Raw genomic sequence first — 18692 nt, forward strand, 5'->3', positions numbered from 1 at the left:
ATCACAGATGTAATTAATTTTCTTATAATCCATAAAAAGGTATATTGATCACATTAGGAAAGGGAAGTTAAATCTCATCATATATGTTATGTATCATATATGTCAAGTGATATACGAAGTCTGTAAATAAAGTAATGAGACTTTTTCGAGATGAACTTTTATTTATAATTTAACTATAATTTAACTCTGTCTCCTTCAAAATAGTTTCCTTGGGAAGCCACGAAGCTCACTCTGAGACGTTGTTTCCAGTCTTCATAGCAGTGCTGGAACTCAGAAACCCGAATAGCCTTCAGCTGGTCGGTACAGCCGCTTTTACGTTTTCGGTCGTATCAAAGTGATGTCCTTTGAGATGAGTTTTAAATCTTGGGAAGAGAAAGAAGTCACAGGGACTCAGGTCAGGCGAATACGGGGGCTAGGGGACGACAGAAATGTTTTTCCGTGTTTTCGATTACCGAGTTTTTAGCACGGAAAAACATTTCTGTCGTCCCCTAGCCCCCGTATTCGCCTGACCTGAGTCCCTGTGACTTCATTTTCTTCCCGACATTGAAAACCCATCTCAAAGGACACTTTGATACGACCGAAAACGTAAAAGCGCCTATAACCGAGCTGAAGGCCATTCGGGTTTCTGAGTTCCAGCACTGCTATGAAAACTGGAAACAACGTCTCAGGCGCTGAGTGGCTTCCCAAGAGAACTATTTTGAAGGAGACAGAGTTAAATTATAGTTAAATTATAAATAAAAGTTCATCTCGAAAAAGTCTTATTACTTTATTTACAGACCTCGTTTATATATGTTTATGTAACATCTTTTTTCATGATTATGTTGGAATATATTTAAAAAAGCGATATATTTCGCGAGCTATCAGTCCTGCTGTAGCCTGATTATAGCATCTCGCTACAATATTAATATTGTTAATTTTAATTCGTGAAGTTTGGTACTTCTCTTTGAGAATTCTATGCTCACAATGATTTACGCAGTAACATGACAACACCGGACTAAACACATTGATTGACATTTTTATAACATATAATAAATACTCGAAAACACCTCGCAGGGTCGTATTTACGCGGGTCGTTAAAATTCACTCGTGCGTCAGGAAATATTTTGCAGCGTACGTAAATCTAATGTAGGCCTATAGTATCATGATTCACATCAAGAATTGCAGCTGTTATGTATTCGTTTTGAAAAATAAATGTTCATTATCAAGATTCTCTTTTGTAGATATCACTTTTTTTTTCTTTATATTATATGTATATCAAAGCAGCGCAAGAGTAAAATATCAAATTCTTGTAATCATAGATTAGTATCACTTGATTAAGGTTTGATTTGTTGCAATTTGAGAGAGTAAATATGTGTGAGGGAAGAAAAGCCAAATGCTTGAAAGTTTCCATCTCACAAGAAAACAAGAATTAAGATATTTTTACTGAACACGCAATTATTGTACAATTATATTGTATATCACTTATGTAGATGTACACATAATCGTTGATTGTTCATATAGTTCTCAGTATTTTACAATATGTCTCTCTCTTACAATTAATATGCGCATACACGTCGAGCAATTTTATGTATTATATATAGGCAATAGATATATATTACGCTTTTTATTACGTATATAATTCGTCCGCTTTTATATTTTACTTTTATACTCGAAATCGTCGTTCAGAAATATTGTAAAAATAAAATTGATTTCTCTTGAGATGCTTTTAATTCGTAACTATATAAGTATATATTTCCTGGCCGAAACGTAATCGATTCAAGCCTTTATCCACTGCTCTACGTATTCTAACGCGCCTAGAAGTATCCTTTTCTCCGTGACCCTCAATTGAACGGCCATTTTTTTTATCTGCGGCAATGTGGTCTCCAGTAACTCTAGATCCTCCTGCAATAAAAGACATCTGTATTGACAAAGCACGCGGTCGACACAGCAGGCAGAATAATAATAATGGGACATCGGATTTCACTTTCACCTTCAATGTCGTCGGATAATTAGCGATTAAAAGTTGCAGCCTAGTCAGCAGAAATTTTCTGACATTCTCTTCAACGACCGTCTCCAACGCACAATCCATGTGCTTCAGGTCGAAGACCTTGTCCGAGCGTAACCAATGTGCGAGCTCGGCCTTTCGCATACTGAACACTCGCAGGAAAGCCAATAACGTATCGGAAATGGGCTCTGTTCCCGGCTTTAGCAAAAATTCCCCTACTGATGGCAAACCCAATTTGCTCAATAGCTCTATTCGCTCCTTCTGAAGGGAATCTGCTTTACTAATGCCAAGACGAAGTTTAAAACCGTCCTGTAAAAATTCCAATATACATATATTTGTATATTTATAGAAATTGCATTGCATAATTCGTTATAAATAATTATGTTCGTTCTTAATTACTCATTTCCTGCTTCCTGATATTAATCAAAATATGATTCATAAAAATATAATTAAAGATCCATCATTTATATAATTTTTTTTAAGTTTTCCAAGATTAAATTTAGTATAATTAAAGTTCAATTTTTTATGTTTCTTTTATTATACGTACTTGTTTATTATTCATGTAGACAAAGCCCGAATGCACGAAAAAATCGGAATTTGTCCTTGGGCCATAACTTATGAATACTTGCTCCCCTTTTTTGAAGTCCCTCAACGCGTAGCACTCGCAGTGATCCGATGTCGCGTTGAAATCTGTTGTAATCTACGGCAATGACAAAGAAAATAGTATTAAATCGTCCCACGCGAATTCATTGCCCGTATTATTACTTACCCTGCCGTTCTCGTGATTGCACATATCCCACATCGGGATTAAGGCGTGAATCATGCGCGAGCCGTCTGGGCTCGGAATTAAGTTCTGTCGCGTCATTACTGTTGAAACTGCCCAACTGAAAAAAAAATTTCAATATCAGAGATAAAGAAATCCCAGCTAAAACGCTTTATTAATCAAATAATATTAATATAACAATAGTAATCGGCATATTGGTTTCATTTTATTAGTATTATCAATATATATCAAATTTTTGTCAACAATCGAGAGAAGCTGACAATTTTTAATCCGAGGCCGAGTCTTGATTCGAAGTGAAATCCAGTTATCGACTATCAAAAAGGCAATAATATGGATGCACTCGCGTCAATCTCCGGAGCGTGAAGCGACTTTCGCCTTCGGAGAAGATCGAGGAAGAAAACTGTCAACCCGCCCCAAGCGAGCGGCTATTTTTCGGGCGAGAACTTGACCCAGAAATTCCGGAAATGAGCGTACAGGGAGACACATTATCGTAGTTGCGCCGACAAGGCGTACTTTCTCTCTTTCTGTCCGGAGAAACGCGCGCTTCTCACCATCACCACCGTCATCCACGTGAGAGATCGCGTGTTACTCTCGTTTCATCGAGATTTCATCTTGTATATATGTGTAACAATGGGACCCGCGCATATGTAAACTATCGAGCGATGTGCCGGTTGCGTGATCCGGAGCTCTTCTTCCTCGTAGAACAAATTCAATTCAGTAAACCGTGTCAAGCTGACGCCTGATTATCTATTCGATACAGCCTACTCTCTCAGACGATCTTTCAAATTCATCTCCGATGATTTGGAATTTTTGAGGCGAAATTGTTGCGCTTCTTTTGAAAAAAAGATAATGAAAATTATACTTTATAAATAGTTTAAAGATACACAACTTCGGTAGATCAGAATGATCTGAAAACAAGCTCTTTCAATTCGGGATAGAATTCGATTTAGATTTTATGTGTCGAAGAGATTTGTAAAAATAATAATCAAAATTATATTCTATAAATAGTTTAAAGATATACTATTTCGGTAGATCAGAATGATCTGAAAACAAGCTCTTTCAATTCGAGATAGAATTCGATTTAGATTTTGTGTGTCGAAGAGATTTTATCCCGAATTCTGTCGCGAGAGTTATAGATTGGGATATTAAAGATCAACGAATTCGATTTACGAAAAAGTCAATGACTCTATGCAAAATATTTAGATTCAATTGCGAGATAAATTCAGGATAAAAACAGACTCGCTGTGATGGGTTTTCTATGCGATACCGCAAACTGACACATCCATGCTACTTGGCGAACCGTTACAATCTATTGCATTGCACGCAAAAAATCTAAACGAGTAATCAGTAAATAGAACAATCGTGTCGTAATGACGATAAAAGTGAAATTCAGTAAAAAAAAAAAACGCTCGTAATAATCGTAGAAAATAGGCATCCTCGTTTTAATTTACTTAACGATGAAAAAGAAAAAATATCTGTATAATTGATAGCTGCATTAAATTATCCCTGTAATATTTGAAGTTTATATAGTTTGATAACTTTTCAAAATCGCGTGTAAAGTATACTTTGTACGCGATAGAAAGCCGCACGCGAAATTAATAAACCATCCGCACACGATATTCGATATTTTTATTCATAAAAATAATAATAAAAATGTGATAAATTCGCGACATATAAAGATCATTTTTTTATATTTAATATTAAATATTAATTTTATATTTAATATTAATTATAATATTGAATATATTAATATTAAATATATTAATATATTTAATATTATAATATTAAATATATTAATATTATTTAATATTTAATATTAAAATATTTTATTGCTGGTCAAAACCAGCAATAATATTTCTGATATCAAAACTAGATTTGTGATAATGGTATGAAAGTCCAGATCCGTGAAAGTATGCGCCTCGTATCACGACTTCCTCATGAGCGGAGATCTAGAGAAGAGCTATATCGTGCAGAGAGTAGCGAAGCGCGTTCTCCGATGTTTTCGCTCGAGAAAAGCATCGCTCTTCGCCGACCGTTTCCTCGACGCAACGCTTCCAATCGCTTCGCATTTGAATGTGTGCGTTTGTCGGTGCCATGTGTACCGCATGCTGCGAAAGCGATCGAGCAACGTGATCTTTCGCAGCGCCCGCGTCTGATGATATGATTAACGATAACGCACTAATAACGCTAGTATCTCGCCCGCATCATTTTTAATGCTTGCACGTTTTCTCCTCGCACTGAATTCCAAAATGTAATCAGAATTTTTGTATCGCGTTTAGTTTACGCCTGACAGCTATGACGTTTTGAAATATTCTTTTCAATAATATTTTTGAATTATTTTTATCAAGATTATATATATTTTATATTGATAATTTTTCAATTGCTTGTTACCAAATTGTGATATTTTAAAGTAAAATCCGAATACAGATAATTAGTATGTAAACTTGCATGTATAATCTGCATGTGCAAAGGATTGGCTCAAGATTGCTCAAGTTCTCATAATGAGAATTTTTAACGAGCATATAAACATATATATTTTTCTCATAATACAATAAAGTATCTTTCTAATGGCGTATAATACGGCTAACTGGGACAGGAATTATACGGATTCCCGCATTAGAAATCTTTAAGTGTTAATGCAACGTTTTGCGGTTATCATTAATCATCATGAATTTAACATGTGAATACAATATCCATAATGACATTTATATAGCAATATAAAATAAATTCAACAAAAAATATAAATTAGATTCCTATAAAAATCAGATATGCATGACTTATATAAAAGATCAATATTTTCTATACGTCTTCTTTCATAATGTTCGAATAAGCAAAATGATATTTTAATGCAATGATATCATAAATGCAGCACAAATGGATGCAACATGAATTAACATTAATGAACATCTTAAATAATAATTAAAATAATTAACATCTCAAAGTGAGAAAGAGATTCATTATTCAGTGTATCACATTTCTTCATATTGAAACATCAGATTGGAAAGTTTTGCCGGTCAGAGAATTCTGACACTCTCGCGCGCTAATATCATCCTTGTGGGTTAAGAGAACACGAAGTTTCATTAGATGCACGGTAAGGCGATCGCTATTATTTTCAACATGAAACCGAGATCGGTTCAGTCGATCGATCCTTTCGACTAAGCACAACGCGCTCGCTTATCCCGTAGAAAGTGTGCATAGAGAAGATCTCCGATTCATCATTCGATCTTCCCACGAGTACGCTCGAATGTGTATCCATTCTCCGTGTGTGTTGGCAAAGCTCATTTCAAACGATCTACATGTGCAATTGAAACTTATTCCCAACTCATCTTGAATCTATAATTAAAATAAATAAAACTAATTATAGAGCATTTTCACCTAATAATAAATAATGTATAATTTTGCTTCGAGGTTTTACTTTCTTTTATTTATTTATTAATATATTATAGCACTATATTTTATGTTATGGGAAAAATTTTAATAAATATATTAAATATAAATATGTAATAATTAATAATTAATAAATATAATAAATATTAATACAAATATATTAAATTATATAATATATAAAATTAATAATAATTATAAAATGTTTTACTGTGTATCGTAGATCGTCTAAGACAAGTTTAAAGCACTGCAGTCAACTTTCAATATCCATCTGCATCTCAGCAAAAGACTACATCGTCATTATTATCCTCGTCAACTGCTGTTCATTAACGATGAGCTCATGACAATCATTTTCATCAGCCTCATCCTGCGCATCCAATGCATAATCAATACTCGATACAAATTTTTTGCGAGATTTCGCACGCGAGTTATTTGGAGAGATAAAAAATTGCTAATTCGCGATCCATTTAGAATTTGTTACATGATCTTTTGTATTTTATCAGAACTCTTGAAAAAATATAAATTATTAATTATATATACTCTAATAATGTACTGTCTCCACGTAAAATATAACGGTAGAAAAATATAGTAAATTAAATAAAAATGTTAAATAAAAAAAAAAGAAAAAATGATAATTAACACAAAATAGTTTAAACACTAAACTTTTGTTGATACCATAAAGTTACTGTTTTCAAGACATGATGTCTTGAATAATGTCATAATTTTCAGAAAATTATTATACATTACGCTCAGTTTCTTTGAATAAATTTGTCTCACTTTAAAAAGAGAGGAGAAAGGAAGAGAAATCATGGCTAATATAAACATTATCTACGTAAATTACGCGTAAAAAGATAGTTTACATAGCTTCGTCGTGCTATTGTTATAAATGTTTGACACAGTTTTCTACTTTATGTTCATTTGCTGCATCGTAATTGGTGACGTATATATGTCACGGTATAAAAATATATGTTGCAGCGTGCGTAATACTTTGCTCTTATAATGTTTAATATTGATATAGGATGTTCATATTTAAAAAGCAATTCAAAAAGTAATAAGCATTTTGTACGCATTGTATAATATTATCATGGTGGGGAATCAATATTTACAATTCACAGTTTATTAGCGTATTCCTAAAAACGAGCATAAACGTTAAGAGCCACTAAAGTTCCGCCGCAAGTGCGAGTTCTTCCTCGCAATTAAAGATTCACAAGTGACAGCTACACGAACATGGGATTTGCGTTAAAAGGATTTTCGCTTCGAGTGTTTGAATTTCCTTTCCTTCGCCACTCGATGCGACCTTACTATCGGATTCTACGAACAGCTAATTATAGTAAATATGCAAATAACCGATATCTTATAGTGCATAAATTAACAACCTATCAATTTCTAGTGATCGCACGTATTCATAATCATGTGTGATTATGTTTTTTATATTGCCATGTATTCCATGAGAGATTTTTTATCGTAGACTTAACGATTGCATTTTTTTCTTCTCTTATTACTAATGAAACATATTAATAGATACACGACTAAAAAGAACAGGTAATCAATTGATAATGTTCTATATTTTAATAGAACTTAATATTTTATCACGTCTAAAATATCCTACTTTATATTCTCCAGAATGTGCTACTTTCTCCAGCATTATTTTTTTCTTTCTAAAAGATGTCGAAGACCATCGGTGTCGAAGGTAGAACCTTCCACCATCACGTTTTTTTTAATTTGGGTAAAGCCACGTGCAGGGAAGATTTTTCGTGGATTCAAATGTTATCCAATCGAATCGATCTGTACAGGATTCATGTATCCGTATCGGATTCATCTCGGTTCCGGAGAGCATCTTGTCGAGAGCGGGCGAATAGTAGTAGTAGAAGAATCCGCGGTATAAGACTCTACTCCTCTCGCGAGTTTCACCGACTTACTTAGGAGCGCGCTTGGAGAAAAGCGACGTCAGTTCGCAGAGGCGATTTGCCGAGAACGTAAAAGGAACGCGAGCGCGAACGCGAAAGTTTCATACCCGAATGTGACATACGAGCGGTTCCTCTCTTTCGCATCGAAAATGGAAAACGCATCCGCCGATCGATCGCGACGTTTTTCGCGCGGTGATCGACAGAAAACTCTCATGATCTGAGAATAAAAAAAAGAAGGAATAAAGCGAGAGGAAGCAGAACAATATTCCTGGTTCTCGAAGTTTCTTCATTCAAATATTGCTGACAAATAAGAGTGACATGTGATGGATTAAAAACACTCTGATACAAGCTGAGATAAGCTCGGACTAATTAATAATTATCTCAATGTACGACAAGAAGAGAGTAGAGTTTGTCCCATCGGCTATTTTTGGGTAAATTTCGATATTAATTCAACGGAGATCGGGTATTAAGTTGGCCTGTATGATTCTTGAGGAGGTCCTAGGTTTGTGCAATAGAAAAAACGTGATCTTTGTGATTCTGTGCGCCGCAGTCATTTACGTGCACCTCATCGACAAGAACGAGACAAAGTGTCGGAGAGGATCGCGGTGTCCCGACGACGAGGAGGCATCGAGGTTCCTGATCGCATTGCAACTATGCGGAAGGCGGTTTCCGTGCTCGCGCTAATCGCATTCGCGTGTGACATCTTGCGCGATCCCCTGGTCCATGGCGACCCCGCTGGGAATCCGGAAGTTGCGGGAAGAAGCGATGATTACGAGTATCAGGTAACCGTGAAAAGCGTCGTTCCGACACCTCGACACACGAAATGCCCCGAACAAATTTACTTCGATCTACATTTCTCGATCTTCTATCCAGTTCTCGTCAATCTAAAAAGAAACTACCCATGAATTAATAAAGTCTCAATTTAAAAAATTGAATTTGCTATAAAATTAAGCAATTAATATTAATAAATTAATATTGATAAAAAACAATTTATTACTACATATAATATAAAAATTTTTATATCTCTTTTAAATACCTTTATGTATTCTTTTTAAAACAGCGATTTATACATTAGAAAATAATATTAAATAATCATTATTGAAAATTTTACAATAATTTCAACGCGAAGCGTATATTTATAAAGTAACATTTCGCGGTTTAGACGCAGAGAAAATTAATGATATATTATCGATGCCGAAAGTTGTTCCTCCGATACTTTTAACCGGTCGTGTTTTTTTTTTCCTCGCAAAAACTGGCACTGATTGCGAAATTCCACAACATTTCTGCGGCAAGAACACTCGTCCTACACAAAAATATAATATGTCACAGTATGATTTTAGCTCGGGCAGAGAATATATCCACGCACGTCAGACCTCTCGATTACGAAATGATTGTGACGTTCACGGGTGACAGGTCCAAGTTCCGTGGTAATTGCATTCATTAAGTGTCATTAAACTCAAGTGATTCAAGTTAAGTGCAGGAAATTAAGAATATTTTTTAATTCCGTCTTTTCAAAGTCATGTCAGAGCGATAAAAATTTAGCAGGATTTTTCATAACAGCATATTAGTATTTATTCATAAATAATTAATTATAAATGATAAAATTAATATTTCAAGATATCTTATAAATACTATATTCATTATTTTTCACACTTTTCAATAAAAAAGCTTTGTAACGTAAATTACAATTTTCAAAATATTTTATCCTTCTTTCAATTCAAATGAACAAATTGATAAATTAAAAAAAAAATTTTTTTAAATCTTAGCAAGCTAAAATAAAATCAACTGAAACTTAAATTGCTAAAATTGCGTTCCGATCTCTTGTCACGAAAATTATCGATATACCGCAATAAAAAAAAACAATCATATTCTCAATCTGCGTCTAGTTTATTATAATTGAGAGAAAGTGTGAATTCTGCGTATCCGCTTGTTTCTTATGATTGCCATTATATTCCGCGCATCGAAATCGACTCTAAAATTGCTGTATCGGAACGCTTTTCCTTCAGAATTTTTCGTCGATGCACAGAGCCGCGAAATCGACGCACCGAGACGAGAAAATTGATGCGTAAACCGCGAGAGAAAGAGAAAGCTACGCAGAAAGTCCGCAGATCTTTTATGAGAATTTTATCGTGTTATTTCCACGTATCTTTTATTATCAGAATCTGATAGGGAAAACGCGCGAAGAACAAAATCTTATGTCCATATATAACCATACGTAATCCGGTGAATGTATTCTTTGAAAAGAGAGAGGCGGAAAATGCACGTATATATAAAAAGCACCGGTTTTATGTATATATTCTAAAGGACTCTTAACAGAATAATATACAACTGCATGTAAATTGAATAATGATGTGTCGTAGAATAAAAAATAAAAAATAAATAAATTGAATTCGCGCAAAATACACGAGCCGCCGATATTAGTGTCAAGAATGATGAATGTAAAAGTAAACGCGTAGCTTCTTCGATAATCGACGAACGAACAAAATACGGCGAGTCATTTCCTTTACTCACGCGAGAATAATTGTAAATGATTTCCCACGTGATTCGCAAATATATGCGAAATTGGACCGTGGAAAATGGGAACGCGCGCGCGTGCGGTCCTTTTCATGCCGAGAAAGCGAAGTGAAAATCAACCGCGAAAGCACGGAATCTCTTGTATTAATGAAGTTACGAAATGTTTTAATATATATAACGATAACGAATCAATTGAATATAATAATCCCTTACGCAACGCCACAATGGCTCACTTATCCTCGATCTATTATTTGCCTCTAATGCACTGATGCTTTAACAACGTAACGAATCATCTCGATAATGAGGATATTGTGAGGCAAAATAATTTTTCATCTTATTTTGTGCATATATATTTAATAAATAAATAATCTCTCAATTGCAAAAATTTCAGTAGATTAAATAAATTAGAATAAAAATAAATAAAAACATGTCTATAAAAAAATTATTAAATTATTAAATTAAATTATTTTGCTCGTCATAAGAGCAAGGAACGATTTAATCTATCTCTGTACATAATTCTGGTGACGAATTAACTTGTACAGAAGATTCGTTTTATAGAAAACGAGAACGGAAAAACATCTTCTAGCGAAGAATCGCATTCGGCTCCTTATTTCGCACGTTCTCACGCGCGCGCGTCCGGTTTGCGAAAGTAAAAGCGAGAAATCACCGAATCTCCTTTCAACATGCCGTTTGAAGAAGATCCTGACGAATAATCGAGAGATACATGCGCAAGATCCAGTGCTCGCGACGCGTACTTCCGTGAATTAATTCAAGAATCATCGTTTGCGACAAAAATAACAAATATAAACAATATTCCCAATTTGTGTGTATCTTTTCAATCTAATACATCTCATAAAAGTTTACTTCCTTTCATTGATTGTTGCGAAATATATCAATTTACACAAATAATTGTTAAGATAAAAATAAAAAATTAATAATCATTCTTATGTGAACATATTTTTCCATGTCATAATAAATATACATAAATAAATTAGTATCTAAAATTGGTATATTTAATTTGTACGAAATATATACGAAACGTTAAGTTAGATTATATATCTGCATCATCGTTAATTAATAAAGAGAAACCTATTAAATAAATTTCATTTTAGCAGAATTTTAATGCGAATATTGCGACTTTGTTAAAAAATAATATATTTTTCAGCGACTTTGTTAAAAAATAATATATTTTTCAGCGGGATATTGGATTTTCAATTTATATAAATATACAATATTTATTATACAAAGCGCGTGGCAAATGTCTCTTGCAATACTTTCTATCGTTACGGCCGTTAGCTTTAACTGTTACCCGCAACCGCATGGCTCGTTTAACAATAATTTCCCGCGTGACTTGTAACGAATTGTAATTTGCCAAAGTTTAACTTTATCTTCGCAAATTATTTCAAACGCGCAGCAATGTTAATTTCATAAAAATTTCCCAGAACAACGGATTAATTCTTCAAACGTGATAATTAAATATTATAAAATATATCACACAAGGAAATAAAAAGTACTAGTTAATAGTTAAAAAAATATAATAAAATATAATATAAATTTCCCAGAACAACGGATTAATTCTTCAAACGTGATAATTAAATATTATAAAATATATCACACAAGGAAATAAAAAGTATTAAATAGTTTAAAAAATATATCAATTTACACAAATAATTATTCAGATAGAAATAAAAAATTAATAATCATTCCTATGTGAAAACATATTTTTCCAATATCATTAAAATAAAAAATAATAATCATTCCTATGTGAAAACATATTCTTCCAATGTCATTCAAATATACATGCTAGATAAATTGGTATCTAAAATTGATATATTTAATTTATATGCGAAAAGTTAATTTACATTATAACCGCATTCATATATCGCTAATGAATAAAAAGAAATCTATTGAATAAATATTAGTCATTAGAGGAGAATTTCTAATTTTTTCAGAAGGAACTGAATGGACGGTTCGACGAGGCGGAAGTACCGCGAAGATCCGTGGAGGATCACGAGCGAAGTCCGAGCGAACCCGTAGGTAGATGGAGAAATAACGGCGAGGCTCTCGAGCCAAAGTGGCGAGACGGCGATTACATACCCCTTCTGCCATTCTCCCATTACCGGTCCTACACAAGGGACGAGGTCGATGACGCCGAGGACTTCTCCGAAATGAGTCGTCGACCGTTCAAGTATCGTTATTCGATCGATCAATCGAATCGTCCTCGAGGAAGTCCAGACAGACGAGGCGTTCCTTCTCCAGGCGACTACGAAGAAGCGACGACGTATCGAGGTCACGAGAAACAACATTCTTCATCGAAAAATCCGCGCGACAGTTTGACGCTTGATGAGGAAACCATCGAGAGCAACGATGGCAAGCGCAGCCGCGACATCGTCGACGACAGGAAAGTCACCTCGAGATATCGCGAGGCCTTCCAGGCTCGACCCGACGAGTACGAATTCGATGACGAGGAATACACGAAGCCTCGGCCAAGGAAAAGGAGACCGCCGCAGAATTACGAGTTCGCTCTGGCGAACGAAGCATCTTCCAGTGAGGAAAACGAAGAATCGAGGGAGTCTTCTCGACTTCCGTCGTCGCCAAACGGCAGTGAGAATCCCCCAGTAATAACGCGATCGTTTGACAACGAACGAGAAACTTCGCTCGAGCTGAAATCACTCTTGAAGATGCAGCAAGAGGAGGGCTCCAGTCTGTCAGAGATTCTGCAACGCCGCAATTTGAGCTTGAGCGATCTGCTGAAGGGCAAGGCTGACGTGATCAACGCTCTAAAGTCGAGAATCGCCGATGAGTCTGATGAGTACATCGAGGAGATGTCGAGAGTCATGTCCAATTCGTTAATAAAGCTCGCTGCAACAGTAACACCATCTTGGAGATCCACGATTGAAAGTAGCACTAGAAAAATTACGGCGGCTTCAAATACCTCAGATAATTCCATATCCAGGATAATGATCGTCCCGCATCAAGTTTCAGAGAACTATGATGAATTATCTTCAAACGACACGAATCGGGTTAAAGAAGAATCGAAGGATGCCGAGGATATCGCAACGCAATTTGTCCGCGATTCTTTGCGGCGAAGAACGGCTTCGACAACTCCTCCGATCGTCTCGACGATGATTACCACGTCGCCACCGGTTGCGGTGAACTCCATGGAATACTTTCTAAACGATGATGGCAACGCGGGATCGACGAGCGATCGCGTGGCGAAATTCGAGAATCTTGACGAGGACGAGATCATGGAGTTCTCGGACTTCACAGACTTCAAGAAGGGGAAGAGCCAGGCGAGCGAGAGAATCTCGCAACCACTTCGCGATATCGAGTCCACCTTGAGCATCGAACAAATTCTCAATCCCACGGAGCGCATCGAGCCCGCGCGATATCGCGAGAGCGATCAAGAGGGCAACACTGAAAGCAATAAAAAAATTATTCAGGATAACAGTCAATCAATTCCTATTGGCGAATCAGCGGAGGATTACAACATGTTTATCGAAGCCGAATATCAGAACGATGCCCCGATCCCTGAAGAAGATCATGGAAAAGAGAATAAAGTGGAGAGAAATCCAAGCGCTAGTCAAACTGATGCTATCATGAGCCCAGTTGAAAAGCAACAAACCGCAAATCTAGATGATGATATAAAGAAACTGTACGATAAGAATGACTCCGAGCATCATCAGATGACCCGATTGCCAATGGAAAAGACTCGCAATGAAAGTGATCACACGAGTCTAAAGAATCATCAAGGTGTAGGCAACAGACACTATGAGGAAGTCGTTTCCGAGGTCGAGCCGGAGGCACGAGCAGAGATTTTCGAGCTATTCGCGTCTGGCTCAGCCGGCAAACGATTGGAGCGGCTTTTAAAATCGAGAAACATGAGCGTGGAAGAGTTGATAGCACTACGTCAAAGAGGATCCAGCAAGGTACACTTGACAGAAGTGTCACGATTGAGAATAACTAAACCGCAGAACAATCTTCAGACCTTGGAAACCTCCAATACAAATAATGAAAAGATTATCATGCAGCTCTCACCTGGCGATTCCAATAGACGTGTCAGTGAAGATAAGATCTCCGGAAAGGAAGGCGCGAAGCAAGAGGAAGCGGAAGAGTTGATGACTCAAGTCATTAAGCAAGATACAAGCTATCCGTTTTTCAACAAGAATGTGGAGAACATGTCGAGGTTGCTGGATTACATCGAGCGTGACAAGAACGCATCGAAGGGAACGTTTCCTGAAAATGATACATTAGATGAACATGACGAATTGCAGAATTCCCGTCGAACGGAAGAAATCGTCGATTTATTCACGACATTCAATTCTCTTCCTTTCGTAAAGGACGTGCAGCGACAGTTTGGTACAGTGGAACTTGATACCAACAAATTTAAAAATAAACTTCCGATAAACAACGATAACGCGAGCGTAGTGTTAGTCGACGAAGAAACGACGGTCGTTGGAGCAGATAACTCTTCTAGCCAATTCCATTCCGGATACGTGAAAGAAGTCGTGCGGGAAAAATCGAACGTCATCGATATAAAAACGATTTACGGAGAAGGGATGAACGACGGGGAAGAGAGAAAGACCCTGTCACAGATGAAGCCAAGCATAATAGCGAGTGGCGCGATATTGGGCGTGACGATCGTCGTGTTCCTGGCAATCTTCATCACTTGCCGGATTCGGCAGAAGCAGAAATACACGTACAGAAACACATTCTCCCGCGCGGTATTCCAGAACCCGGTTATGGTGGCGAGAAAGCTGTCGAATTCCAGCAGCTTGAGCACCGTGATGGTAAATGTCGTCGCGACGTCGACGACCAAGAGGCCCGAGAGAACGGAAATGCAGGAGACCGTAGAGGAGTTTGATGGCAAAAGTGATATGGACAACGATTCCTTGGACGGGAACGACAGCTGGGAGACGATACCTGATTACGTGAAATAATTCGTTACCGGCACAATCGATCAGTCTATCAGTTTGATGCAGAAACATTTTTGTCGCGTTTATCAAATAATATTAAAAACGATATCCACTTTTAAATGTAATTTTTTTATTTTGTAATAATTTTTATTTTAAACGATGTAATATTATCATCATTGAAATTCTCAATACATGTTCCATATTTGTTATTAAATATTTTTCAATTTTTTTTAATACTTATATTTAATGAAATAAGATTTAACAAAAAGGTGTCAACAAAATCTCTTTGCATCAATCTAATAGAAAACCACCAGTATTTTCGCTTATCAAGAATAATACCATAAAGGCTGATTGAATATCCTTAGCGAGCACTTTGAAGCACCATATTGATTAAATTAGTTGTGATATTTTATCGACAAAGGATTAAAATAGTTCCATAAATGTATATATTTTTCTAAATTAGCTTAAATTGGCCAGTAAAAAGTTATGGAACAAAATTGTAATTAAAATATGTAATTAAATTGTCTAAATAATATTTATCATCATGGTGCAAATGATTCATTGCAAATAATCGAGCTAAATCTAATGTGACTTTATTATTAAATTGATAGATAAGTTATATTTTGCTTAGAGAAAACTTCCATATAGAATAAGATATATTTATTTATAGATTTATATATATATATTGTATAAGTATTTTATATATATAAAATTTTATATATATAAATTTTATTCGTTTCTTTTTTATTTGTTTCATAATTACCTTCCTCATTTTAAAAATTCGATAATGCAATTGTTTTAATTACTCACCAGTATTTTTCATAGGTGAAAACATCCCTGAGTATCGCTGAAACGGCGTTATTGTTATTTTGAAACACTCTGTTAAAGTAGGAATACTGCCTTGCGATATTTCGACATTGCTTCAATGCAGCTTCTGCACAAAAATAAAATTAATCTAAGAAGATAAAAACAAATGTTTCAATTAAAGATTAAAAGATAAATTTATCTGAATATATAATTAATATAAGATTAAAATCATTATTCTTTATATATCTATTAATGATACATGAATGAGAAAGCACAAATTTATCTTTAAGCTAAATTTTTTTTGTTTAAGATAATAGAGTGAAAAGTAAAGAACTTTCTAAATAAATGATTTTTCTCTACCTAATGTGGGACTGCCTTTGAGCTCAATCATATCATTGGCTTTCATGTATAAAACTGTGTTATAACCGCTAGGAAGCATATCCAGGTAACATTCCCACTTGGAGTTCTCCTTGTGCCTCTCTATGAGAAGCGCTATCGCCAATGCCACTTGTGGCATATGCTGTACTAGTGGATCATTTTGCAGAACTGTCAGTTCCGGTGCTGCGGTGTACGTGCTGAAGATGATAGCCCTCGGTATTTCTAGCATCAACTGATTCTCAGCAAAGTCAGTCTCCGCTTTCAATCCCAGATCGTATCCTGGAAATTCGGCGATGCTCACGCCGTCCACGTGTGCCCCATTTTCTGTGAGCCAATTCATAAATTGTCCAATCCCCTGGGATCGCTGGGACGATTCTGTCTTCATCTCCTCCAGACGTTTAACCTTCAGCAGAACTTCCGATATATCCAAGTAGTTGTTCCATAATTGTGTCACGTACGCTGGATTGCTGCTTACTGCAATGCCCAAAATAGCAAGTGAAAACAAACAATTTTCCCACAACAGAAAAGTGGCAGAGGAATAGAGTCCAATACAAAGTCTTATACAAAAGTAGCAGAGGAATAGAGTCCAATACAAAGTCTTATACAAAATAACAGAGGAATAGTCATATATATAGGAACAAAGTATGAAATAACCATAAAATACAACAAACTGTCGCGCATGTATTATATCATTAATATCCCATCGTTTCCTACATTTTAGCATAAAACATTCAAAAATACATACACATTCATTTATTATCAAATTGCTACAATACTTTTCTTACTCTGTTCCAAGCATGGGGAGGCTCTTTCCTCTGACGCGCCGACAACGCATCACACAAGGAGAAGATGAAACGCATGAAAATACTCACGATGAAAGAGTTTCTCGCACAAGGCATTGAGCTCGTTCCTCTTCGCCGCGGATATGTGCTTCTGCTGCGATGATGGACCGTGTTGTTTACCTTTTGCGTGAGCCTTTCTTCTGCCCATTTTTGTCTACTATCTCACGGCGCTCTCGTCAAGGCTCGCCGTCGTTCTCCGACACATTATAATGCGTAACGCGCGGCGCCTATGACGACTGGCAAGAATAAACACTCCTTCGCCGCAACGAAAATAGCACGCACGGGCCACCCGTATGACGCGGGTGTCGAAATACGGGCGACATAACCTAGAAAGCGCGGGAGCCGCGCTTCCCGTTTCCTCGACTCTCCTCCCGCGCCGCACTTTATTGATTTTCCCACTTCTGTCAGATGGGGAAGGGGGTAGGTCACCTACTTTCCCGTAACTCCTATACACTTCTCAAACTTTATGCTGGATTTTCATTATTTTTATTTTCGAATTACTGCCGCGCCGAGCAATAAATGAAGCGTTTATTCCGAGATGACATATCCATCGCCGATAGCTTTTCCGTGACTAACATGCATACCAGAAATTCGTAATCATGTATAAGAGATGTTATCTATATATAAAATCTTAAATTAAATTTATATATATATATAGATGCGAAAGATAATTTAGCTTGTCTTATAATCTCTAGATAACACTTCTAACTTCTAGTTTCGTTATTTTCATACATATATTTCATGTTTTTTTTTTTATATATTAATTTAGTATGTTAATTATGAATAAAAACAAAACGATACGAGTTATACTTTAAATAAATTTCTTTGTGTGTATTGCGATCTGTACCTTGTAAATTGTATGGACTCGTCTTTATATATATATATAATGTATGTAAATATTATATACAAAATAAGTGAAAATTGGTGAAATTATTACATGTATCGTTATTAAATAATATCATAATTTGTTGTTCTTTTTCAGGTTAAAATTACATTGGAAATGAAAACTGTGCAACAAACAATTATAAAAGATAATAAGCTGTGTGAACATTGTACATATATATATAACTAATCTATAAAAAAGAAAGTACATACAATATGTTTGCAAAAATATGCGTATCTGAAATATTTTATAAACTATGTATATATTTCTTTCTTCGTCTCTGCTCTCTCCCG

At 35.7% G+C, this 18692-nt stretch overlaps 2 protein-coding genes across 3 annotated transcripts; one reads left to right on the plus strand and one right to left on the minus strand.

Moving 5' to 3' along the window:
* Positions 1–301: 301 nt before the first annotated feature.
* Positions 302–18139, minus strand: LOC105250153 (histone-lysine N-methyltransferase setd3). The gene is made up of 7 exons (XM_025412949.1): positions 17547–18139; positions 16657–17148; positions 16300–16423; positions 2754–2868; positions 2532–2684; positions 1970–2293; positions 302–1881 (listed from the first exon to the last, which is right to left on the minus strand). Exons 1-7 carry the CDS (start codon positions 17662–17664, stop codon positions 1756–1758), a joined length of 1452 nt encoding a protein of 483 aa, XP_025268734.1. The 5' UTR covers positions 17665–18139; the 3' UTR covers positions 302–1755.
* Positions 8046–16084, plus strand: LOC105250145. 2 transcript variants are annotated; one of them, XM_011256105.3, is made up of 2 exons: positions 8046–8841; positions 12526–16084. In XM_011256105.3, exons 1-2 carry the CDS (start codon positions 8713–8715, stop codon positions 15511–15513), a joined length of 3117 nt encoding a protein of 1038 aa, XP_011254407.1. In that variant the 5' UTR covers positions 8046–8712; the 3' UTR covers positions 15514–16084. The 2 variants fall into 2 exon arrangements, with proteins under 2 accessions (XP_011254407.1, XP_025268733.1); XM_025412948.1 differs by lacking the exon at positions 8046–8841 and adding an exon at positions 9222–9486.
* Positions 18140–18692: the final 553 nt, after the last annotated feature.

The sequence above is a fragment of the Camponotus floridanus genome, unplaced genomic scaffold (assembly GCF_003227725.1).
Source record: "Camponotus floridanus strain SB8 unplaced genomic scaffold, Cflo_v7.5 scaffold6, whole genome shotgun sequence".
In the NCBI taxonomy this organism is placed as follows: domain Eukaryota; kingdom Metazoa; phylum Arthropoda; class Insecta; order Hymenoptera; family Formicidae; genus Camponotus; species Camponotus floridanus.

Coding starts and splice junctions, on each gene's coding strand:
- LOC105250145 (XM_011256105.3), top strand. CDS start 8,713: ATGCGGAAGGCGGTTTCCGTGCTCGCGCTAATCGCATTCGCGTGTGAC. Junction 8,842..12,525: donor GCGATGATTACGAGTATCAG/GTAACCGTGAAA, acceptor TAATTTTTTCAG/AAGGAACTGAATGGACGGTT.
- LOC105250153 (XM_025412949.1), bottom strand. CDS start 17,664: ATGGGCAGAAGAAAGGCTCACGCAAAAGGTAAACAACACGGTCCATCA. Junction 16,424..16,656: donor CAAAGGCAGTCCCACATTAG/GTAGAGAAAAAT, acceptor ATTTTTGTGCAG/AAGCTGCATTGAAGCAATGT. Junction 2,685..2,753: donor GCAATCACGAGAACGGCAGG/GTAAGTAATAAT, acceptor TCATTGCCGTAG/ATTACAACAGATTTCAACGC.